This window comes from Arvicanthis niloticus, chromosome 3 (genome assembly GCF_011762505.2).
Source record: "Arvicanthis niloticus isolate mArvNil1 chromosome 3, mArvNil1.pat.X, whole genome shotgun sequence".
Taxonomy (NCBI): Eukaryota; Metazoa; Chordata; class Mammalia; order Rodentia; family Muridae; genus Arvicanthis; species Arvicanthis niloticus.
In genome coordinates, this window is record NC_047660.1 from 49,318,195 (window position 1) to 49,344,080 (window position 25,886).

At 48.0% G+C, this 25,886-nt stretch overlaps 1 protein-coding gene across 2 annotated transcripts; it reads right to left on the bottom strand.

Moving 5' to 3' along the window:
• Positions 1 to 1,767: 1,767 nt before the first annotated feature.
• On the bottom strand, positions 1,768 to 13,743 carry Phyhip (phytanoyl-CoA 2-hydroxylase interacting protein). 2 transcript variants are annotated; one of them, XM_034497042.2, is made up of 5 exons: positions 13,721 to 13,743; positions 9,000 to 9,184; positions 7,510 to 7,684; positions 5,062 to 5,179; positions 1,768 to 3,772 (listed from the first exon to the last, which is right to left on the bottom strand). In XM_034497042.2, exons 2-5 carry the CDS (start codon positions 9,162 to 9,164, stop codon positions 3,238 to 3,240), a joined length of 993 nt encoding a protein of 330 aa, XP_034352933.1. In that variant the 5' UTR covers positions 9,165 to 9,184; positions 13,721 to 13,743; the 3' UTR covers positions 1,768 to 3,237. The 2 variants fall into 2 exon arrangements, with proteins under 2 accessions (XP_034352933.1, XP_034352931.1); XM_034497040.1 differs by lacking the exon at positions 13,721 to 13,743 and adding an exon at positions 12,960 to 13,386.
• Between the last annotated feature and the right edge of the window lie 12,143 nt (positions 13,744 to 25,886).

Here is a 25,886-nt window from a genome sequence, read left to right on the forward strand (position 1 = left end):
CAGAAGGGCATTCAAACCCAAGACAGAAGCCTACTCTTTGTAAGAACTCTGAGAATCCACACTGCCCAGAGGCAAAAGTATCCACTCCCCCATCTTTCAATCCTGAGCTCACTGCTACCCACGCCTTTAAAATAAGTCTCTGTGACATTTGTGACTCTATAGCGCCCCCTGGTGCCATTCTGGGGGTTAGCTGGAAGAGCAGTGGAAAGGGCCACGACATGGGAGATAGGACCTGCCTGGGTCTGTCTTATAAACTGACATACTCTAAAGGAGGCAGCCACAGGGGGTGCTGAATGTAAGATTCCAGTTTCTGAATTGGCACATTCAGAAACTGACATGTACCAGCCTCTAAATTTTGTGCCTCAGTTTCTTATTTGTGAGGTGGGGATAATACCACGCCATGTAGACAAGCCTAACTGCTGTGTGGAAGGAGCAACCCTTTGCCGGCACAGGCTCTCAGCTGAGGTGAACTGCCCTTCAGTTTTCCTTTATCCCAAGGTGGCCATGCCCCATGACACATGTAAACCTGGCCCTGACTCAGACGGTGTTGGTAAGGTGCCTCTGACAGTTCTGGAACATTTCCACTGCAGCTGAGAACCATTTTAATAAGCCTATAATAATAGGCACAGAGGTGACTCAGATCTGCAACCGAGGAGTCCTGCCAGGGAGGAGGGGACACAGGGCTCTTGGGAGAGGGAAATCCAGTGGCAACTGGATCTGAGCCACGGCAGGCTGGGACTGTGGGGAGGACTCCATCGGGGGCCCAGGGGTTTTAGGCACACTCCCCCAAGAGGTCTCCCTAATATCTCAGAGCAGTATCCGGGAAGCACAAGGTAAGAACACATGACCTCCAGTCTCTTCCACGGGTAAAACTGTGCTCCTGTATTCTGAGCTCTGCTGCCCACTGTAGGATACTATTGGGTTTGCTATTGGGGCATGTCTATGTGGCTTTAGGTGGCATCCCCATGTGAGCTCTCTGGTAAACAGAGCAACTCTGCCACTCCATCCACTTCTCAGCCTCAGAGGCACTACTGTGATTGCCTTGCCCCAAACCCAAGCTCTGTCAAAATTCAACTCAATGGTGATGGGTTTAGGAGGCTTTGCCTTTCTTACGGGTGGGGCGTTATGAATGAGATCAGTGCCCTTATGAAGGAGGCCGGGAGGATCGGGTAGGTTGAGATGTGGCTCAGTAGAGTGCTTGCCTAGCATGCAAAAATCTCTGGGTTCAGTCTCCAGTTTTTTACAAACTAGATGTGGCAGTACATGTCTGTAATCCCAGCACTGTGGAGGCAGAAACGGGAGGATCAGAAGTACAAGTGCATCTCACCTAGGGTGTTGGAAGCTAATTCTAAAAACCCTATCTTTTAAAGAGAGGGCCTGCTGGAGAAATGGCTCAGCATTTAAGGGCACCAGCTATTCTTCCAGAGGACGCAGGTTCAAATCCCAGCACTTACATGGTGGCTTACAGTCCTCAGTGCTTTCTTTTGGCCAGGTACCAGGCATGTGCATGGTGCACTGACATGAACATAAAATGATAAAAGAAATTTAAGGCTAGGGAAACTTATTCACCCCTTCCGTCCTAGTAGAGGTGTAGGGCACACAGAAACAAGGCAAAGATGGCTGTCTACATACCAGAAAGCAGCACCTCCCCAGACACTGCATCTGAAGATACCTTGGTTTTGGAATTCTCAATTTCTAGAATGGTGAGAGTTTGTAAGTCTGTGGTATTTCATTGTAGCCAACTAAACAGACCAAGACAGACGGAGAGCCCTTGGGCCATTGTGGTTTATTGATGCACATGGCAAGCACAGCACAGGAGGGTGTGTCCCACCCAGGGACAGAGGACAAGGTAGCAGGCCACGACCACAGTAATGCCGTCAGCAGAGGGGAAGGGCCTTGGGGGGTCAAATCCTCTTCACACATTTCCCAGGATCCCAGACCTCTTGGCCCATTCCAGTGAGGTACTTGACTGTCTACTATCCTTGTCTCTGGTAACCAGCCATTTCTCAGAAGTGTGGCCCTGTGGGTCTGCAAGCTCCTCTGTCTTTCACAGAAGTCCAGCTTGTATCATCTCTGTCACCTCTGAAAATGTTACTATGACATTCCCTCCCTCTACTCTGTCTCCACAGGCTTGTCTTGTCTCAGGGAGTCCACCCTCCCTGCCCTCCTGATCCAGACAACAGTAAGAACAAGATGAAGACACAGGGAACTGTGGGGGAATTCATCAGGAACTCCCCAGGGGATCAGCCCAGAGAGCATGGGGTGGTGTGATGGGGAGCCCAACATCTGGCTCACATGGCACAGAACAGTCATGACTCTCAGGCAGAGCAGGCGAGTGAGCGAGTAAAGTGCACAGCTGAGCAGGGTACCAGGGCTCCGTGGGTCACACTCAGTTCTCTAGCTCTGTCAGGCCCATCAAGACTTGAGGTGGCCCACTTCTGGCTGAGGAGCAGGTCTCAGGGGTCTCCTTCCCCCTCCTCGACCCCAGCAGCTGTTTTTGTAGACCCTGGTGCTCTCTGAGCAGGGAAAGATTTGCTGAGGAATATATCATTCCTGGGCAGAAGAAGGGAAATCTCAAGAGACCAGAGCAAGCCCTCCAAACTAGAAAACGAGAGAGGATACTTTTCCAGAGAGTGGGAGGGCATCTCAAGTGGGTCAATGACAATGACAGAAGGGATGGACAGTTCTCCCATGCGGGAAGTGGGCTCTGGGGGATAAGGAGCAGCCAGGGCAAGACAGCAGTGCAGGAGGTTATTTATAGAGGGAGGGGCCTAGCCCGGAGGAGTCAAAGCCCTCAGGCCCAGCTGAGTAAGAAGGGGGCTGTCTGGGGTAGCCCTGAGTGGGTGGGTGGGGCTAGGAAGGAGATACCCCACAGCTTTCTGCATCTACATGGAGGCCAGGCTACAAATGGGCTTTAGCCCAGGAGGCAGGGAGGACTCTGGGAGATGCCTGAGGACTCAGGGAGGCCTGCCTGAGGTCAAAAGACAGAAGAGGGAAACAGAAAAGAAGGTTATCAACTGCTGAGAATCCCCCCTCTCCAAGTCCACCAGACCCGGAATGGGTCACGCTAACTAAGAGGATCACCTTCCATTGTCTCCAACATAGGGAGGAGAGGGGAGTGGACCGAGTGGAGGGAGCAGGGAGAGGGGAGAGAAAGCCAGCTCCCCAGACCTAAGCCATACATCATGCTCCATCCTCCTGTCATCTCTCCCCAGCCCTCCGGCTCCCCAGGAGTCCCTAGCGGCCCACACTGATGTTGCAGGTCTTGCAGCTGGGATCTTTCTTGGCATCAGCAGTGGACAGGCTCATGAGCTGGTGCCCACTGATTTCTCCCAGGGTGCCCAGGGACAGGTCGACAGGCTCGGTGTAGATGATCTCCAGGATGAGATCCTGAGCATGACGGAAGATCAGCTCTCCATCCTCCACACTGCAGGTCAGGAACTTGTTGCAGGCAATGTCCAGGAGGGGCAGACGGTCACGACAGAAGCGGTCCCCCAGGGAGCCTTTGGGTGCCAGCACCAGGATGGCATAGTGGTAGGCTGTGTACATACAGTAGAAGTCCGCAAAGTAGAGGTTGGTGCTGGGGTTGAAGAGGCGCTGGGCAGGGATCTGGAAACGCCAGCGGCCATAAGGGGAGTCCTGGGGGGGCTGGCCTGTGTTGAACTCCGTGTTGCAGCTGAAGAAGACGCCATGCAGCATGCCACTGGTGGGGGAGCCGTGGCTTCCACTGTTGTCCTTCAGGTAAGGCTGCAGTACATTCCCACAGTGGGTCCTGCCCACCAGGGAGGAACACCAAAGAGAGGGGGGAATGCCATGGGTTAGCTCTCTGGAGCCTGGCTGCAACGTGTAGTTAAGAGAGTGAGCCAGCCCAACTCCCAGCATTCCTATCGGCTTGCAGCCTCCACTACTCGCAGACACTAAGTCCTTCCGTGCTGTCTCCCTGACTAGACTCTGAGGATAAGAGGCTGCCTTAGTCTGTGTGCTGCCACCTAATAGGGAGCCTGGCATGGGGTCAGGGGGTGGGGGGTGCACTTTGTCTCTTATTCTGGAAAAAAAGGAAGGAGCCTAAACAGGACCTTTGCCTCTTTAATACAAATCCCAGAGACTCCAATTCTTTGCTGCTTTCTTAGGGCAAGTGGGGAACGCCCCACCCCAGCTGCCAGTAATGATAAAGACAGTAACAGTGGCGGATTGCCCTGACCTAGCTTAGAAGGACATGGACTTGAAGCAGGCATGGGGGAGGGTGGACAAGCCCTGGCTCAGCCTCACGCTTGCATGGTCCTGGCTGTCCTGAGACAAGTGACTTGCTGGCCCTTGGTGCCTTGAGCTCAACATCAGAAGGCTGAAGTACTAGATCTGGTCTGTCTGTCTGTCTGTCTGTCCGTCTGTCCGTCTGTCCGTCTGTCTGTCTGTCGGTCTTTCCCCTGTTCCTTATTTCTCCTCACAAGAAAACCATATACATGTGGGCAAATAAGATTGAGGCTACTCTGGTTGGACCAAGTGGGTGGGACCCTCCAAGTCCCATCCTCAGCCTTCCTCGTAGCTGACCCATCAGTATCCTAAAAGATTTGCCTCAAATGGTTTTCTGGAACCTCGGGCTCCTTTGCATTCAACTTGGACGCTAACACGCTGAGATTTCCCCAGAGCCTTACGTGCTCAAGCGTCTTTCATTTTGCTGCCTCCTCCCCAGCCCTCTGCCCCACTCCTCTGTGCTCCTGGATCCTGAAATGGAGAGATAACTGATAGTGTGTGATAGATCCCTGCAAAGGAAGTGCCCCAGAAGGCAGGGTCACACCCAGAACATATTACCTGACCCTGCCTTGCCAACATGGTCCTCTGCCAGGAAGCCCTACTTCAATGTCCTTAACCTTTTCTTAGCCTCAACCCCAAAGTAGCAGTCACGTAAAACAAAACAACAACAACAACAACAAAAAACATTTTTTAAAAATGGTCTTGCTATGTAGCCCAGGCTGGCCCCTAACCTGCAGCTATACTTCCTGCTTCAACTTTCTGGGATGGAGGAGGATCTGGACAGGATCTAGCAGTTCTGACTTGCCCTACCTGGCATGCTGGAAGTACTCCTTGTGATGGTTGCGGTAGAACACAGAGAAGCGGAGCATGCGGCCAGCGATCTGCTCAGCCTTCTCCTGCAGCTGGGCAAGGTGCTCCTTGGCATAGTCTGTAAGAGTCCAGGCAGAGTGAGGTGAGTGAGCGATCAGCTGCAGGATTACACCCTCTTTCTCCTTACACCGCCCACTGAGCCTGCTGGCAGCCTCACCCTCTGGACCAAGAGGGGAGCTTCTGAAACAGCATAGACTCAGGTTGGGGCAGGCCAGCAGGCCTTGGCTGTGAATGTGAAGAACTGCTTATTGTCTGTTCTCCTCACTTCAGTGTCAGTGTTGCCAGAGGCCCAGGGTCCCCTGAGTCCAGAAAGGGCTGAGGACTGCCTGTTATCACCCTAGGAGCTCCAAGACTGTCATTCCAGGACACCCTTATGTGAATAGGACCCATAGGAAACAAAGACTTGAGAAGGAGAATACAAGGTCCTTTGTGTGTGTGGGGGAGCGGGAACCCTTAAATCTAGGAGGTGAGAGCCTGTCCCACGACTAGTGTGGTGGCTAAGTGTAATTAAGTGGGAGTTAATGATAAATCAAAGAACAGAGGCTGGATCTCAGCTGAGTGTTTATGTAGAAGAAGGACCGAGGCACTAGCTGTCCACTTGAGCTCTCTATTTGGGAGAAATAAAGAAGGTTGATACAGGGACAGGAAATGTGCCTGCCCCCCACCCCCACACCACGGAGGCTGAGCCTGGGGCCTTGGGGTCAAGGCAGATATAGGCAGTGCCTTGAACAAACTAGAGGCGAATGCCCTTTGCTTGTGGTGGCCACTATATTTCTGTTTGCTTGGTCTCTGGAAAGAGGAGGGTGGGCCCAGCTATAGCATTTTCAGATCCCCACTTTAAATTAGACACCCACTGTATATTCAGTTCTGTGGGGTGGGGTGGGGCAAACCAAGATACCTCTCCTTCCAAGCACAAGAGTGCCTCTCTAGCAGAGCTGTGGCAACTCAAGGAGACTGGGGGCACAGATTTTGGCAGAGGATGGAGCCAGCAGCCTTGGAGGCCCCAGGGCAAAAAATGTTCTCTGCCCCCTTCCTTGTGACAGAGAGCAATTTAGAGCAGATCTCACATGGACACCAAAGGGATAGAATATTTTGGGGCAGCTCCTTGGCTATCGGCGACAAGCATATGCAAAGTGGTGGGTTTTTTTGGTTTTGGTTTTTGTTTTTTTGTTTTTCATGCTAGAATTTCTGAGCTATGCTCGGCCTACGCGATCTTACAAGATCATCAGATGGGGCCATTTTCCAGGCTAAGGAGAGACTTAGGACAAACAAAATGTTATCGCCCTACCAGATGACCACTGGTAGACTATTGAACAAAAAAAAGTTATCTATTCGATACAACGAAATACCTTAAGTTGGAGGGAAATTCTGACAAATGATACAGCTTCTGTGTATTACTGATAGTCTAGTAAAAGAAACAAGCTGTTCACCAGAGGACAAGTACTTGATTTCACTCATACGAGTCATCTTTCATAGTCAAAGATCATAAAGACAGAAAGAATAGAGGTAGGGGTGACCCAGAGAACAGAAAACGGGAAGTGATGGCTCCGAGGGTGTACTGTTCTGGCTTTGCATGATGGAGACGTTTGGAAAGTTGGTTGTGCAATAACAATATAAAACCACTTAAGACCTCCATATTTAGAAGTGGTTCAGACAGCCAGCTTAATGTTACATCTATTTACCACAATTACAAATATATATTCTTGGGGCTAAAGAGGGCTTAGCAGTTAGGAGCACTTGCTGCTCTTGCAGAGAACCAGAGTCCAATTCCCAGCACCAATGCAGGGTGGCTCATAACCACCTGTAACCCTAGCTCCAAGGGATCCAACACTCTTATCTGGTCTCTGTAGGGACTCAAATGTATGTGTGCGTGCGCGCACACACACAGATGCATGTAAATAAAAATGAAGCAAAATTTAAAATGTATGCATGTAATTGTTTCCCCTTGGCCCAAGCCTGAAAAGTAGGTGGTATTGCCAATGTGCAGAGTTTATATCTGTCTAAGTAGGCTCTGTATCTTCCCTCTAGCCTAAACATAGCACTCAGAGTGCAGCAGGTGTCTCCGAGTATGCTGGACTATGATGAAGAGCTCTTGCTTACCCACCCTCAATGACCCAACCAAGACAGATGCGTTATGGAGACAGGTATTAACACAGTCTTACCCCCAGTGCAGATGTGTTTTGGAGACAGGTATTAACACAGTCTTACCCCAGTGCAGATGTGTTCTGGAGACAAGTATTAACACAGTCTTACCCCAATGCAGATGTGTTATGGAGATAGGTATTAACACAGTCTTACCCCAGTGCAGATATGTTATGGAGATGGGTATTAACACAGTCTTATCCCAGGGCAGATGTGTTATGGAGACAGGTATTAACACAGTCTTACCCCCAGTGCAGAACTCCACAGTCTCACTCCAGCCGGACACCAGGTATTCTCCATCACTCTGCTTCACTGCTGTCTGCACCGCCACACTGTACTCTGTCCGGGGACTCAGGAACCAGTGGCCTCTCACTGTCATGGGCAGAGGCACGGCCTTGGCCACAAGCTTGGTGGGAACATCCTGAGAAGTGGGGTACAAATGGAGAACCAAGCATCAGTCTTGAAGTCACACCTGATCTTGGCATTATTCCAGGTCTCTCCTCTTCCTCCCAAGGAGGGTCAGAGTTTCAGTGACTCCACGGCTCTGTGTCCCAGGCATCATTTCACTACAGAAGCAAGCAATGGCCTGGGACAACCTCCCTCAAGCCTCCCCCATCCATGCCCCATTTTCTTGAGAGCTGATGGGAAAGGCCAATTGGAAGGAGAACCCCAAAGTTGAAGGTGGGAAGACCTTCATTTTTGAGGGAGACTTCGAGAAATCTGCACACTGCAGTGCTGTCTCCACGGCAACGGCAAATGCTGGGAAGCCAGGGAGGAAGAGAAAAATATGCCTTATTCTTTGGGGGGAGGGCCAAGGGGGTGGTGTTGAACATTCACGTCACCGTGGCAACTGGCCTGCCAAAAGACACCCAGATCTAGGGAGCCAGATACAGAGAGAGAGAGAGAGAGAGAGAGAGAGAGAGAGAGAGGAGGAAGGGAAGGAGGGAGGGAAGAATGGAAGGAGAGAGAAGGGAAGGAGGGAGGGAGAGAGAAAGGGAGAGAGGGAGGGAAGGAGGGGGGAAGAAGAGAGAGAGAGAGAGAGAGAGAGAGAGCGCACCCACATCAAGGCTGTCACCCTCAGAGCCAGCTTCTTCACACTGAACTCTCCCCTGCCTCTGCATACAGCTGGAGATGATGAGAGGTTTCCTCCCACCTGCTCCTATGGTGGCTTTTAACCTGGGGAAAGGACACACCGAGGAGAGGCTTCCTACATGCTTTTTCTATACCCAGGAAACAGACCAGTGGGCAGGGAAGGGGCAGAGAATCCCTAGGACTGTGTATAGCATTATATGCCCAGCTCAAGGGGATCTATATCGCTCACCCAATCACGACTCCTGGGCTTTATTGAGGCTTGGACCATTATCTGGACTTGTGAAGTCGTGAGTTCTGCCCACCCCCCAAGTGCTCTGCTCCTTTCTGAAGTTCTAGCCACGGAGGGAATAACAGCATTGGAGCTGTGCTATGGGAGCTGTGCTAGGCACTGGACCAAGGAGCATGAAAACATCTCTCATGGAATCTTTTCAACAGCTCTACAAGGGTGGCGTGATCATTCCATTTTTACCAAGGAAGACAGGAAGGCTCAGAATGGTTAGATCGCTTTGGCAGAATGACCCTGTGAGAAGAATCTGAATTTTTGGGCAGGCATCTGGCTCTTCCCTATCTGTCTAGAGAGACCATCAATTTGCTTCCTTGTAGAATGGAGGCTAGGGAGAGGGGCCGGGATGTCCTTTACTCACCCGGTGCTTGAACTTGTTGGAATTCTTATTTTCCTTCTTGTTCAAGTCAATAAAATAATGGGTTACCCTCTCCAGGTCACTGTCTTCCATGGCCCAGGAGATACGGAAAGAGTCACAGGTGATATTGTTGATCTCGATGCTGTGGGGGGTAGACAGCAGCTCCATGTTCCCCTCCGGTTTGGCTCCTGTGGGGATTGAGGGCCAGAGGAAAGATCAGCACCTCCCTCTCATCACAGAGTTTTCTGGAATGTGGCGCCCCCATCACTCTTTGGTGTGGTGGAGTCTTGCATACTCATCAAATACCGCTGCCTCATAAATGTTATTGAAAAGCTTGCAGTGGGGCTAGACTGGATAGGAGGGACCCAAGGTGAGATGGGGTATCCTCTGGAGGGGGGCCTCTTGGCCCTCCATACAGGGTCCTCGGAGCAGTCGGCCCCTGACAGGTGGCCTAGGCAGTAGGAATGTTGCAAACACTGGGCAGAGGGACAGATTTGCAGCAGATGGAGCTGAGGAGGGAGGGGCCCTCAGCCAGCAGGCGTAAAAAGAGAAAGGGTGGGAGGAGAGAGGATGGGGAGGAGGAGGAACACAGGAAGCACCTGCTGAGGGGCTGAAGCCTGAGGACTGAGCCAGGTGGCAGGTCAGGGACAGCCAAGAGCCCACAGGTGCCAAGACCCTGGGCCCACTCAGGCCTCTCTCCTCCCTGGGAGTGACTGGGGGGAGCAGTGAGAGGCTCTGCTGCGGATACATCTTTGGTGGGTTGGGGTGGCATGGGCCACAACCTGCCTTAAGCTCGCTTTTGCCCATTACTTTGACATACAGTTTCTGTTTTCATAGATTTCAGTTATCTTTTCTTTCTCCTGTCTTTTTATCTTTTTTTTTTCTTTCTTCTTTTCTGAGATGCTTGCAGCCCCAGGCTCCAAACTCATTATCCTCCTGCCTCAGCCTCCCAAGTGCTAAGGTGACAGATGTGTGCTCACTTTGCTCTTTTAAAGAATTATTTTTGGTCTTTTTTTTTTTTTGTGTGTGTGGGGGGGGGGGGGGAGGGGGAAGGGGAGACAGGTGTAGCCCTGGCTGTCCTGGAACTTGATCTTCAGACCAGGCTGGCTTCAAACTCACAGAGATTCTCTTATCTCTGCCTCTGGAGTGCTGGGATTAAAGGTCCAGATCACTCCAGTCTGGCTACTTTTGGTCCCTGAGGCAGGGTTTCTCAGTGTCACTTTAGCTGTCCTGGGACTCTGTAGACCAGGCTGGCCTCCAACTCAGAGATCTGCCTCTGTCTCCCGAGTCCCAGGATAAAAGGTATGCACCTCCATGCTCATCTGAAAGAATTACCTTAACATTGACATCTATTGAGGCCCGACATAAACTAGTGACATCTCACACAAGTCTTGCAATATACAGGTACTGTTAGTCTCCTTATTTTACAGACAGGTAAACGAAGTTGGGGATGCTGACATATCCAAGGGGGCACAGCCAGCAAGTTACTTACACTCTGAGGCTGAGTTCTTTATTATGGACTAAGGTTGTGTGTTTATGTGTGTGTGCACGTGTGTAGTGTTCACATGATATATGACTGTTTCTGTTGTTTACTTATCTCTTCTTCCTATCAGTGTCTTTCAAGTCTCTGAATTTCCCCTTGCCTCCTACTCCCATTTTTTCAGCTCCATCCTGACTTTGTGCCATTTAGACATGAAAGGACTACGCCATTATTTCTCTTGCTTAGCTGTGCTAGACTTAGTTGGTCTTGTCTATACCCTGGTTCTCCCAGGGATGGGGAGCTTGTGGGGAGACACACAGCTATGGATGGACTTGCTCAGGGCCTCTGCTGGCTTCTCTCTTACAGCCCATCTCATAGCAACTCTGCTCACTCTCCCTCTCCTCCTTCCCCCTTTCTTCTCCTTCCCTTGCCTAGGAGCTAGGGTGAGGGCACCTTATGCCTACAAAATCAGGTACTTTTATTTATAGCTCCCAGAAAATCCAACCCACATTTTCCTGTCAATTAAGCATGCTCCAGTGCCTGGCACCACTGCATTAACCTGTGGGCAGCCTGAGTGGCACGTACGGGGAGGAGCGACGGTACGGTTGATGGTCTTATCTGCCCAGGTGTTCCTCAAAGTCCACTATTAACTCAGCTTCCCACCCTGCAGCCCAATGTCTCTAGTTTCATGCACAGGAAATCTATGGTCAAAGAATCATGGGTGTCCTACCAGGTCGTCTCCAAACTGAGACAAATGGGACTGGGTATCTGGAAACAACCCTACAACAAATGATCCTACTGTATAAAAATTTGAGAAGAGGTGTGGAGAAGCAAGGGGTTAACAACGCCCTGGATACTGACAAAACGCTTCTGAGGGAGCTTTTTGCATCCACGAACATGAACACATACTCCCACCTCAGGACTCGAGTGGCTCCCACCCACATGGGATTCAGCCTACACCTGGCCCGAGCAGACACCTGTCCCTATCTTGATCCCTCCTCACTTTTGAGTCTTCCTAGAGGCCAGGGCAGCTTTGGTGGTGGGTGGAGACTCTGGGCCGGTCCTTGCTCATCCCTTCTTCTTTCCATTTCTGAGAGAGCTGCTCCCCACACCCTAGCCTAAGGTCTGTGAGAGTGGGGGCAGCTGGCACTACAAGGCCAGCCAGCCTGCATGGACGAAGGGTGGGTGTCAACCCAGCTTCTCTACACCCAGATGCCTAGGGAAGGGCAGCCCAGTCGGTGAGGGGCAGGTTGAGGCAGCACCCTAGGAACACCCACACTCCCATGTGAATCCACCCTAAGCAAGCATGTACACACCCCCACGCAGGCAGGCATGCACACATACACATGCGCACGGGGTGCCCACATACCTCGGCATATGCCTTCATAGACAACCTCCTTCCTCCACACCCACCTACGCATAGATGTGCCCCCCTTTGCCTTGCACATTCTAAGAATGCTCCAGTATTTCCCCTGCGAAAGCTGTCACCTTCATGCCAACTGGCACATGCTCATGTCCACACACACCCGAATGCATGTGCCCCTCATCGTCACAAGCCATATTTGAGGAAAAGAGGAAGCCACAGGCGCCAACACATATGTATGCTGCCTCCCACAAGAGGACAAGCAACCCACACGGCTGCCTGTGCACACATGTACATTTGAGCACATGTCAATCCTTGCCTGGATTCTGGTATTCTCTCCATGGAGCCTTTGTAGGTTCCAAGACACAGACTTTGAAAACATGTTTGCTTTTGGCCACATTGGGTCAGTCTGATTCTTCACAGGCCAACAGGTTTGCACACCTACTCAAGTCTACCCACAAACAGAGGTTTGTGCCCACACTTCCCACCTACCCACCTCCTATTGCCTCGAAGTTGCCCCTCCCCACATAGAAACAGCCTGGTTGCTACAGTACTCCCTCAACATGTACTCCCACCCACATGACAAGTGACATGTCCACCCCCTAAAAATACTGCCTCTTGGGGCCCCTGCCACATATACCCACAGGCTACTCAGATAAACGCTGCCCCCGCACACATGTACCTCCAGCGTAAAAATGTTCTGAAACATGCCACAAGCGGGTCAGAAACCCCAAAGGAACCTAACTGCGTGGAGACAGACCAATCTACACAAGCTAGCCTCCAGCCTCCTCCCAACCATGCAGACACGTTGTACACACTGGGCCCCCTTCCCCAAGCCCATTCCAGAAAGCTACTGGCATGCCAAGAAGGAAAGCTCCCCCACCCAGCTGAACCTTTTGGCATCGCCGACTGCGCAGAATGGTCACGGGGTAACTAACTGTGTCGCCCCGGAGACCAGGTCCAGCTGTTAAGCTCTTTGCCAAGGACTTAGGGGAAAGGGGACAAGGTCGCCAGGCCTGGCAACCCAGGTGGACAACCAGGACAGTTGCGGGACCCTGGTGGCCGCAGCTCTTAACCTCCCAGAATAGGCAGGATGGATTGAGGGAAGAAGCGCACTTACCTGGCTTCAGCCGGCCCTACAGAGGGATACTTGGAATAGAAGGAAGGGAGAGACTCTGTGGATGATGAGCTCTCCAGGCAGGGGACAGCAGCCTGACGCCTGGGTCACAGGCAGCGGGGCTCGCTCGCTCCTCTCTGGGCTACTGGGAAGTCGGCTTCCATGCCCCACAGCCAGCTCCTGTCTGGCTCTGCAGCTATCGCTACTGCTCCCGGCAGGAAAGAAAACGGCGTTGCTCTCCGAACCCAGCGAGTGAGCGCGCAAGAAGAGAGAGGCAAGAGCGAAATCAAAGCAGCGTGGAGGAGAGAGAGAGGCAGAGAAATCGAGAAGGAACAGGAGAGCCAGACCGAATCTGGCTCCACCAATGGGATCAGTGGCTGCTCAGCGTCAGGTGATAACAAGCAAGCTTGGTCCCTGCTCGCCCAGGCTTGTGGGAGGGGGAAAGGGCAGAGGGTCCCCTGGGAGCTATACAGATGTCCTTGGAGGCAGCAGCTGTGGCTTCTGCCACCTTTCCCCCATTCTTCCAGGACAAGATGCTTCCTGAAGTCCGTTCAACACACCCTCTACTTAGAAATCTCGGGCTTGAATTCAGCCCCCAAACTTTAAGGTGCTTGGAGAGGGGTGGAGCTTAACCCACGGCCTCAAGAGGCTGGGAAAGGGAAGGGTCTCAAAACAAGTGTCTGAGCTGGGGTTGGTGGGACCTTATCCTCAGTCTAGGTTGTCTCCTAGGAGACCTTCACTGATGCACAGCACCCTTTTCTTACCAACTCTTATCAAGAGAAACCAGTCCCGCAGCCTTGGAGACTCTGGAGTGTCCAAGAAGAATCTTCTAGCTGCTTAAGTGTCCCTAAGAAAAGGAGTGGGAGAGAGGCCTTGTAAAATAGGGAGGGATGCACGGAGGCAAGAATGTGGGGAGGTGGAAGGACACACAGCTTTGAGTGTTCTCATCCCAACTACCCTCCAGGCTCAGGCCAACAAAGCCCTGAGATCGCAGTCAGAAAGGACGATCAGCAGGAGGCTTGTCTACAACCAAGAACTGAGGATGGTTGGAAGTCCCCAAAAGAACACTCAAGGGAATTTGATCTATGCAACGGTGACCGAGAGGCGATACAATGATGAAAAGCACAGGTTTTACAGTCTGACAGAGATAGGAACAATTTCAGCACTATAGTCTTGCAGCTAGGTGACCTCGGTCGTCGACTGTCTCATTTGTGAAGTGGGCTGATAATACAAGTTTATTGTTATCATGGAATGAGATCATTATGTAAATCACTTAGCTCTGGGCTTGGCACCTGAGAAATGTCAGCCAAGGAGTCAGAGTTGCTGTCTTTCTCATGGTGGCAGTATCTGCCCTACAAAGAGTCTGAGGACTTCTAAGGGGTAGGAGAGACATTTGGAGGATACACTGAAGAGAATAAGGAGCCTCTAGTTGGCTCCTCTGTACCTACTGATACAACCAAGGACCAAAAATATGTTCTTTAACTCCAGCTCCAAGGCTTCCCATTGCCCACTTCTGGCCCCTGCTGACACTGTATACATGTGGTGCTATTGTATAACAGTTTCCTCCAAGATTTAAACATTCTTTCCTACAGGGAAGTTCCTTAAGTCAGAAGATAAACAACTCAAAATATATTCAGGAAGTTCCTGAAACTGAGCAGAATTCCTGGGCCCCTGTTTACCAGAGTAAGCAATAATAGCCTGAGAGTCCCTCTCAGAGGAGCAAGGCTGAGGGATACACAAAGAAACCGTCTTGAAATAAACAAACAGACAACAACAAAACCTTTTTTCTTTCCATATTGAATTTGTGGTGAGAGGGATTTTGCTCGGTTTGTAGAGTATTTGACTACCTTCTCAGAATGTACACCGCTCACCGCAAGAGTGGCAATGCATACATGTAATCCAGTGCTCAGGAGGTAGAGACAGCTACCTCATTATGTATCCTTAGCTACAGAGGGAGTTTGAAGCCAGCCTGAGCTATGCAAAATTTAATTCAATTGTATTTGCGTTGAATATATACAGACTTTTATTTTTATTTCTTAAACTTCATGTGGTATTTTGATTGCATTAGGTATTAGTAAATTATGGAGGGTACGCATAAGCTGCATGTAAAGTCCATACCAGTTGTTGTGTAAAGTACTTGAACATCCTCTGGGTTGGTATCTGTGAAGACATTGGATTCAAGCCCATCAGTGCTTAGAGATGGCGCCTGGCAATGTTCTGGATACAGATAGGGATGCAGAGCAGGAAGAGAGGCCAGCACCCATAGAGGAGATGGCAAAGGAGAAGGGGTAGTGGATTGAAAGGGAGTGATATGGGACAGCAGATGCCACTGACCCTGAACTGAGGACGAGGAATGCAGAAAGCATGAGCTGAGCATCAAGGGATATACATGGAGAGTGACGTGGGGTCTGTAGATCCTGGCAGTGTCAGTGACAGCGACAGAATGCAGAGTCCATAGGACGCAAAGCCAAGCAGAAGCCAGGCCTGCCTTAAAAGGGCGTGAGAACCTGAGCAAGTCTGGTCAGATTGTGAACCACAGAATGTGGAGTGGTGTGTCACACAGGCAGGATTAAGCACCCCTTTGGCCAAACGCAAGGGCCCGGCCCCTCACACACCCACACTGAGATGTTGAAACTCAGAAGAGATTTGAGACATCACCGCCCAGTTAGGAACAGTTTCAGCTGTCTAGCCTAGAACACTAAGACCAACCCAAAGGCCAGCAAGGGGGAAAGGAAAGATTCTCTGTGACTCAGTTTCTCTTCCTGTGAAAGGAAGAGTCCTGAACCATCTATGCTTCTCACCCCTTCAAGATGGCACGTGTAGTCTGCCTGAGATCATGAGCTATGGTGGGGGGTTGGGGGGGGGGTTAGCAGCGGCATGAATGACCCTTTGTGTAGCTGTGTGCCCGTGAGCCAGACAAGTAGGTGAGGTCTCTGTGTCATGCCTCTTCTTGCCTCAAAGGACTCCTCTCAGAACAGGAGGGAAACTCATGGTCAGAACAAAGCAAAGCCAAGTGTAACTAGCTACATATAGGAAAGCAATCAACCAACCAAGTTACGTTGCAACGCACTGCTACGTTGGTTCTGTTTGGACTCCTTGCTGCTTTTAGATGAGGTTTCTATGAAGCCTATGGCTGGCCTGGAACGCATTATCTAGACCTTGACCTCACAGAGCTCTGCCTGCCTCTGCTTCCAGAGTTCTGGGATAGGAGAAGTGTGCCACTATGCCTAGCCAGACATGCTGGTCTAGTAATCATTTCTTACACAAGTCACATAGGGTCACTGTAGAAAGATGCAAGCACTTCATTATAGAAATTAAGAGGGAATTAAAGCCACTAGTTTCCCTGCTTTTCAGAAATAAGTATACGATACGTGCATGTGGTTTATTACTAAAAGTGGAGGGGCTATAACCTGCTTTTCTGACTTAGCAATACTCTTTGATTTATGATATGGTCTAAATTGCTGTCTTGGGTTCCACTGTCAGGTCCCTTTTGGAACCAACTCTCTACTCATCTGACTCACTCTCTCTCTCTCTCTCTCTCTCTCTCTCACTCTCTCTCTCTCTCTCTCTCTCTCGCTCTCTCGCTCTCTCATTCTAAACAATACTGCACTGAACATGTTTATAAAAAATTTCTTCTCATGCCTCAATTGCACTTTTAATAAATATGAAAGTTTAAGTATGGTATCAAAATTCAGATTTAATAAACTATTTTTTTTTTTTTAAAGATAAGACAGTTGTGATGGCTCACACCTCCAGCATTTGTGAGACTTAGACAGAAGAATTACCTTGAGTTTCAGGCCAGCCTGGGCTACAGAGTGAGAGCATGTCCATTTAAAAAAAAAAGTCAGAATCAAACCAAACAGAGCAAAACCACTACCCAAATAAAACCACCCATTTATGTGACAATTTAACGGATTGACATTTTTGTTTGTTTGTTTGTTTGTTTGTTTTAGACAGGATTTCTCTGTGTAGCCCTGGCTGTCTTGGAACTCACTGGGTAGCCCAGGCTGGCTTTGAACTCAGAGATCTGTTTGCCTCTGCCTCCCAAGTGTTAAGATTAAAGAGGTTTGCTTCCTCTGCCCAGCTAAAGTCCTTATTCTCTAGAAACATAGATTGTAATACTTGTAAATTAATAACATAATATATATGATTTGTTTCAAAATGATCTTTGTGGGTGGCGACTGAGATAAAACAAGAGTGGATAATTACTATTAAAGTTGGGTTCTTTGAGATCTAATGAGCTATTTTCTTCTACTTGTGTGCATCGTTGGAAGTTTCCACATTAAACATTATACCTAAGCCAAGACTGAAACAATAACAAAGGCTCTTATTAAGCACCAAGACTCAGTGCCATGCATGGGATTCGGAAGGCAGACTTGAGAGGTTGATTTGTCAACCTCATAACTGAAAGGGTAATGGAAAGCAGGCCCAGGCCCAATGTTATAAAACCAGTATTTGATTTCAGATCTGAATGCAAAGACTCTATTCTACATAGTACAGAGATGGCTAGCAAATGCAGAGTTTGATATACCATAGAAAGAGCCTTTCTAAAACTTAGATTTAGCCGGGCGGTGGTGGTGCACGCCTTTAATCCCAGCACTTGGGAGGCAGAGGCAGGCGGATTTCTGAGTTCGAGGCCAGCCTGGTCTACAGAGAGTTCCAGGACAGCCAGGGCTATACAGAGAAACCCTGTCTCAAAAAACAAAAAAACAAACAAACAAACAAAAAAACAAAAACAAAACTTAGATTTATTTTATGGGTGTTTTGCCTTCGTGTATGGATGTGTATCCTACAAGTGGTTGGGAGCCACCATGTGTTTGCTGGGAACTAAACCTGAGCTCTCTCCAAGAACAGCAAGTGGTCTTAACTGTTAAGCCATGTAACCAGCTCCCATCTGAATACTGCTTATGTACTTTTAAAAATCAAAGTGCAGATCTTCTTTCTAGGTAAGCTGAGTGAGGAGATCCCATGAGCCAACAAAGCACACATACCCATAAAACCCCCTTTTCCTTCACTTGGGATCATAGTGAAAGGCAGGAAGAATGGCTGGCTCTAAGCAGTGCAGGAGTCCACACAGCCAACTTACTTTTACCATCTGAGGCTGTATTTAGATATCCTGCTGCTTGCAGTGATCATGCTTTTCATGATCAAGAGAGAAAATTCAGGAGCCGAGCCTAGTGGCACAGCTACTCTAGAGGATGAGGCTAGAATATCACCAGTTTGATGCTAACCTGGGCAACATAAAAAAAAAAAAAAAAATCCTGCCTCTCTGTGGTGGTTTCACCTTTAATGTGGTCTAATCTGGCCTATGTCTGCATCACCAAGGGAGAGAGAAAGCCTACCATTGATGACACCATGCACTTTGGACACAGGACCCAGAGGACCCAGGCTGGTTCTGACCTGAAAGCCTCCTCCCTGAGGACTAGTCTTCATGGTACCTGAAGGCAAAGCAAGCTTCCAAGGGAGGGAAGTGGCCAGCCCTACTGCTCTGCTATGACATCTGTCAAGTACAAGATCAGCATGGCACAAGAGTAACCCTAAGGGTGGAGTAATTGATGCCCATTGCTTGGTGGTAACCAACAGCTCTCTAAATTGGACCTAAGGCTCGCTTAACAAGAGAGAAACCATGCCTGGTACTGGAAGCCTAGCCAACTATTTGGAGCTAGTGAAGTCATAGATCTTGGAGAAGAATCTATAACCACCAAACTACTAAACCAGCACAATCCCTAACTACATTCTAATTATTTATCCTAATGCCTATGGATAAGTGTAGTTCTAACCCCTCATCAAGGTAACTTCTCTTTACAATAGATGGTGTCATAGTCAGGGTTTCTATTCCTGCACAAATATCATGACCAAGAAGTAAGTTGGGGAGGAAAGGATTTATTCAGTTTACATTTCCACGCTGCTGTTCATCACCAAAGGAAGTCAGGACTGAAACTCAAGCAGGTCAGGAAGCAGGAGCTGATGCTCAGGCCATGGAGGGATCTTACTTACTGGCTTGCTTCCCCTGCCTTGCTCAGCTTGCTTTCTTATAGAACCCAAGACTACCAGCCCAAGGATGGCACCACCTACAAGGGGCCCTCCCCTCTTGATAACTAATTGAGAAAATGCCTTACATCTGGATCTCATGGAGGCATTTCCTCAAGGGAGTCTCCTGTCTCTGTGATAATTCCAGCTTGTGTCAAGTTGATACACAAAACTAACCAGTACAGATGGGAACCACTCAGAAACCCACAACCAATTAAAACACAGTTGTGGAGTCTAGCATCAGCCGATACATCCAAAGCACAACTCCTGCACCTAAGACTCTTCTTGCAGAAGAGGAGGCAGAAAGACAGTAAGAGCCAGAGGACCAGGGAGTTTACTGTGAGGTTGTGTCTCCTAGGAAAGTCAGGGAAGCTACATCCATGAAGCCTCATCAACACTGCTGCCTAAGCTTACCTGGACAAGAACGACACCAATAGGCTTGTTAACATGGAAGGGAGAAAGTCCATGATGTCTCACAACAGACTAAGAACTACAGGTAACCAAGGAACATCGGGAGAAGGAGACATTGTCTCTCCCAGTGTCTCACTAATGGTCAAGATCAGGCCTGGTGGTACACACCTTTAATCCTGGCACTTGGGAAGCAGAGGCAGATGGATCTCTGAGTTCAAGACCAGCCTGGTCTACATAGAGAATTCCAGAACAGCCAAGGTTATATAGAGAGACCCTGTCTCAAAACCAACAAACAACTATAACAACAAAACAAATGGCCAGCCTTGAAAACATATACCTATGAATGACATTATATAGACTGAGCAAGCTATATTTATATATTTAGGAGCACACACTATCACCATCAATTAAACAAAGCATTTGCCTAGTATTATGCATGATGTCCTAGGTTTGATCCTAGCATTGCAAGTCAAAGAAAGAAAATATAATAACTCTGCTTCTTATCTGTATCCACCTTAAGCGGGAAGTGGCTTTTACATGAATGTTGTCAGAATTAAATTTATCTCCCCCAAACAACCTGCCTTTCTACTTCTTTTTTTTTTCTTGTTTTGATTTTATTTTTAAATAGAAGATCTTTTGTCTTTTTCCCCCCCAGAGTTGAGTACCAAACCCAGGGCCCTGTGCTTGCTGTTGCTAGGCAAGTGTCTACCACTGAGCTAAATCCCCAACTCCCTGTTTTGATTTTTGAGATGGTTTCTCTCAAAGTGTGTACCCCTGGCTGTCCTGGACTTACTCTGTAGAGTAGGCTGGCCTTGCGCTCACAGAGGCCAGCCTGTCTCTGCCTTCCAAGTACTGGGACTAAAGGTGTGTGTCTCCATGCCCAGCTTTCACCATTACATTTCTATCTACAGCCAGACTTGTTCCTTGGTCTCAGCACAGACTGGAATCCATCCATTAGTTTTAGAAGGTCTTTTGGGAACTCATTATGTAGCAGGCACTGTTTCGGGCAGGAGGAATAGATGTTGGACATCTACCTCACAACCAAGCTAATCCTCTTCTCATAGGGCTTATGTCCTGGTAGGAAGAGGACAGACACATAAACAAGCAATAGCTATAGCCTACTTGGTGGGAAAGAGAAAAATAAGTCAGGAAATTAAGGAGTCAATAGAGGGTTGTTTTCATTTGGTTTTTACAATTTTAAATAAGAGCCTAGGAATGATGGCACACGCCTTAGCTTCCAGCACTTGAGAAGCAAAAGCAGGCAGACCTCTTGAGTTTGAGGCCATCCTGGTCTACAGAATAAGTTCCAGGACAGCCATAACTGCCCAGATAAGTCCTATCTTGGAAAAAGTTTTTAAAAAAAATAAGGCTAGGAGAGAAGGCTTCTGTGTGACAGTAACTGGGGGATCAGAGAAGGAAGGGACCACGTAGCATTCTAAGAGAAAAGAGAGTTCTAAGGTTCTAAGCAGTAGGCACAGGAACCCTAAAGCAGAAGTGGGCCTGGAGTAACAGGGACAACCTGTGAGGCCAAAGAGAGTGTGTGGTTGGAGGGCCAGATGATGTGGGGCCAGGGAGGCCACCCTAGGGCTGTTCTTCTGAAACAGACATCCATTGGGAGGGGTAAGCAGAGATGTGACCTGATGTGTACTATCTCAGTTGTGCTGTTGGGACTAGACCACAGAGGCCCACCTGGAAGGGAGTCCAGGCAGGAACTTATTATAATAATAGGAGTCACCAAAAGTGAGGGTGGCCTGCAGCAGAAAGGTGGTGACTGTGTGGTAAGATTCTGGAAAGTCTAGAAAAGCTGGCGTGGTGTGGGAGTCTGCAAGGGAAGGGGAACTACAAGGGGTTTCCCACTGAGCTGGAAATACCTCTGCTTAGCAAGCCTCAGGCCCTGGTTCTAATCCCCACTGTGGACTTGCCACCTGAGTTCTCTACTGACTGTAGAGAGAACAAGTTGTCATCTGACTGTCACACTCAGGCCCTGACACTCATGTGCCCACACTCACAAGTGATGATCCATTTTAAAAATTAAAGTAACAAAATAAGAAACAGATTAACTAGACGATAGTAATAAAGAAAATACAGGGTAAAGGGGTGGGGGAGACCATGAGAACTAAATGTCTAGAAGTCCAGGCACATGAGGAGGAGCCAGCTAACTAATCGCCTGCAAGGAAAAGCAAATGAATTAGGATAAATAACACGAGGAAAACAAGAGACAGCCTGAACTCGGGCAGCATTCCCGTACCACACATTCCTTTTATTTTAAGGCTAAGTATTTAAAGATTTCTTACTTGGTATTTCTGATGCCCATTAAGAATTCACAGACATGTGGTTTTTACAGAATCTGGTTATAACAGCCCAAGCCAACCTACAGTCAGACTCCCCACATGATGGTTGAGTTTGTCAGTTACTTATCAGTAAGAATGATGATGATACTGACTGTGACACTCGTGAGCATAACATGCAATACGAGGTTATTGATAACAAAATTAGGTCTCCAAGGATCACATCTATTATGCAAGATTCAGCTAAAAATAATTTACAAGGTTCCGTTGAGGCTAGATGAAGAACCTAAGCCTCAATCTCTGGGAGAAAATAGAGAGAGGTATAGGAACAAAGTGTTCAAAGCCTATAGCTTAATTAAAGGAAAACTGGAGAATGTCCCTAGACAGATTATAATATCCACTGTTAGGAAGTTAATTTCTAAAATGCCCAAAAATATGGCTGGGGATGTTGTTCAGTTGGTAAGAGTACTTGCCTAGTATGCCCAACGTCCTGGGTCCCATTTCTATAAACTAGGTATGGTGGCTGACATGGCTAGTTTTATGTTAACTTGAAGCAAGCTAAAGTCATCCAAGGAGAGAACCTTAACTGAAAAAAATGCCTCCATAAGATGAGGCTGTAGGCAAGCCTGTAGGGCACTTTCATTTTTTATTTATTTATTTATTTATTTATTTATTTATTTATTTATTTATTTATTTATTTATTTATTTCAAGACAGGGTTTCTCCGTGTAGTCCTGGCTGTCCTGGAACTCACTCTGTAGATCAGGCTGGCCTCGGACTCAGAAATCTGCCTGCCTCTGCCTCCCAAGTGTTGGGATTAAAGGCGTGTGCCAACACCGCCCAGCATATAGGGCACTTTCTTAATTAGTGATAGACAAGAGAGGACCTCAGCCTAGTGTGGATAGGGATACCCCTGGGCTGGTGGTCCTGGGTTCTATATGAAAGCAGGCTGAGCAAACCATGAGGAGTAAGTCAGGAAGCACCACCCCTCTGTGGCCTCTGCATCAGCTCCTGCCTACAGGATCCTGCCCGGTTAAGTTCCTGTATTGGCTTTCCTCAATGGACTGTGATTTAGGGTATTTAAGCCAAACAAACCATTTCCTCTCCAAGTTGCTTTTGATCATAGTGTTTCATCATAGGGGTAGAAAAACAACTAAAGCACACACCTATAACCCCAGCATTCAGGAGGTAGAGTCAGCAGGATTAGAAGTTCAAGGTCATAAATGGCTACTTAACAAGTTAGAGAACTGGGCTGGAGAGACGGCTCAGTGGTTAAGAGCACTGGCTGCTCTTCCAGAGGTCCTGAGTTCAATTCCCAGCACCCACATGGTGGCTCACAACCATCTGTAATGGGATCCAGCGCCCTCTTCTGGTGTGTCTGAAGACAGCTATGGTGTACTCATATAAATAAGTAAATCTTTAAAAAAAAAAAAACCCTATATAAACAAATAAGCAGTATGTTAAATATCTGATTTAAGTCTTCTTTCTGGAAATAACATAAACATTGCAAGAGAATTGATCATACCTTTTAATCATAGTCATTATCTTTGTTAGGGTTACCATCACTGTGATCAAACACCATGACCAAAGAAACTTGAGGAGAGAAGGGTTTATTCAGCTAGTGCTTCCACATCACAGGTCCCCATCAAAGGAAGTCAGGACAGGAACTCAAGCAGGGCAGGAACCTGGAGGCAGGAGCTGATGCTGAGGCCATAGAGTGGTGTTGCTTACTAGATTGCTCCTCATGATTTTCTCAGCATTTCTTAAAGAGCCCAGGACCACTATCCTAGAGATGGCACCACACACAAAGGCTGCTCCCCACCCCCCATCACTAATTAAAGAAATGCCCCAGAGACTGGCCTATAGCCTGATCTTAAAGAGGCAGGTTGTTTTCAACTGAAGTGTCCTCTTCTCCCATGACTTATGTCACACTGACATTAAAACTAGCCAGGACACTGGCCCACTATTCCTCTTCCCAGCTACCTGCCCTTCTACTATTTGTGTGTGTGGTTCAATGAGCTACACTGGGGTAGAGGAACATGAACATCTTACCAATGGCCACACCACTGAAGAAACATGTGTTTCCTTTCCTCCCATCAACTTTTAAACATCTGGAAAGCCCTTAGAGAGGAGTGGGGGTTTTTATTCTTACATTTTTAGTAGCCCTACATCTTAGCACAGTATTTTTCATTTTTTTTGTTTTTCTGAGACAGGATTTCTTTGTGTAGCCCTGGCTGTCCTGGAACTCTCTCTGTAGACCTGGCTGGCCTTGAATTCAGAGATCCATCTGCTTCTGCTTCCCAATTGGTGGGATTAAAGGTGTGCACCACTACCACCCTGAGGGCTGGGATAAAAGCCTTGTGCCACCATTGACAAGCTAACAAGGTACTTTAAAAAAAAAAAAGAATTTATTTGTTCTTATTCTACATGCATGCATGTTGTTTTTTTTACCTGCACGTATGCATGTACACTGTGAGCTTGCTTGGTGTCCTTGAAGGCTGAAAGAGGGCACCAAATCTCCTGAAACTGGAATTATAGACAGCAGAGAGCCACTACATGAGAGCTGGGAATAAGGTCAGTACACAGAGACATCTCCAGTCCCTCTAGCATAAGTACTTCTTGAAAATAGTTTAGTAGCATTGATGAGGAACCACAGAATACTCATCAAGAGTAGTCTAGCCACTGTGGAAGCCAGTTTGTCATTCTTGTTGCCAAGATTAATCATACAATCATACAAGTCAACAGGAGCGCTCACTCCAGAGACATGAAGATTTGTATCAACACAAAAAGCTGCATATTTGTCCATAGCAACTTTATTCACAACAGACACAGACTAAACAACCCAGATGTCTTTCAAAGGATGACTAAATAAACCACAGACACATAGTAAGAAAAGGAACAAACCAATGATACCTATCACTTGGATAACAGCCACAAAACCTGGGCACAAGGGCACATTACCTTAATTCTAGCACAGCCAAGGCAGAGAGAGGCAGATACGTTCCTGAGTGTTTGAAGTCAAGTCTTGTCTCTACAGTGAGTTTCAGGTCAGCCAGAGGTACATAATAAGACCCTGTCTCTTCAACAACAAAGCAAGTCACATACTGTATGATTCCATCTATAGAATACTTTTGAAATAACATTTTAGAAATGGAGAACAAATTAGTGGGGAGGAGATGGGGGAGGAAGAGAAGGCTCAGCAGTAAGGCAGGCTGCATCTGAAAGGGCAGCTATGGGGATTCCTGTAGTCCTGAAATGTCTCGTACCATGACTGCAAAATGTCAATATTCTGGTTTTGATATAAGTACTAGATCTTACTATTGGGGAAAACAAAGTATACAGAATTTGGGCTCTGCTGAATCACCATCATCACCACCATCATCGTTTCACTTTGTAGTCCAAGCTGGTGGAAACTCACAGAGACCCGCCTGCTTTTGCTTCCCAAAAAAACCTCCAAAAAACCCCCCCAAAAGTTGGATGTATCAAATGTACACTAGTTAGTTCTAATGAAACAAATTATATATATATATATACATATATATATATATATACATATATATATGTACATGTATATCCTCCCATCAGTCATTTGTCTCCAACAAAGGATACAGTATTGTGTGGCACAATATTGCAGTATATCACAAATATTTTAATGCTAGCAGTCTATGGAATCCCAGCAGAAATAGGTTTCTTCCCTAGAACTACATAACGTTTTTATTTGTATTGGTGGTCGCTGTGGTGTAACATTAAATGACTTTTTCCCCTCATGTTAAATTGCAACCATCCATTACAATAAAAATTTTTCAGCTGGGATTGGTGGTGCACATCTGTAATCCCTGCACTGAGGGGGGTGAAAAGACAGGAGGGCTTCAAGAGGCTAGCCTGGTCTACTTAGGCTCCAGACTAGATAGGGTTACAGGGTAGGGTTGTCTTAAAAAACACACCCCCTCCCAACCAAAAACAAACAAACAAAACAAAAACAAACCAAAACCTTCTACTTGAAGAGCAAACTTCAGTTCCAGATTCTTCCCAGATTTGACTAAGCAGTCATGAGCCCAGGCAGGTAGGTAAGAAGAGCTATTGGCTGCTCTGTCCAAACTGCGTTAAGGGTGACATCCCACGACCCCAGGGACCGGCAAGGGAAGGCGCTCGAGAGCAAAGGGCCGGGCCCGAAGGTACAGTGACTACGCGCCATGGTCAAC

What these genes read in the sequence shown, in the direction of transcription:
- Phyhip (XM_034497042.2), bottom strand. Translation starts at nt 9,164, where the DNA reads ATGGAGCTGCTGTCTACCCCCCACAGCATCGAGATCAACAATATCACC. An exon ending in CCAACAAGTTCAAGCACCGG is followed by an intron (nt 7,685 to 8,999) that starts GTGAGTAAAGGA and finishes CCCACTTCTCAG; the next exon opens with GATGTTCCCACCAAGCTTGT. An exon ending in TGTGGAGTTCTGCACTGGGG is followed by an intron (nt 5,180 to 7,509) that starts GTAAGACTGTGT and finishes GGACTCTTACAG; the next exon opens with ACTATGCCAAGGAGCACCTT.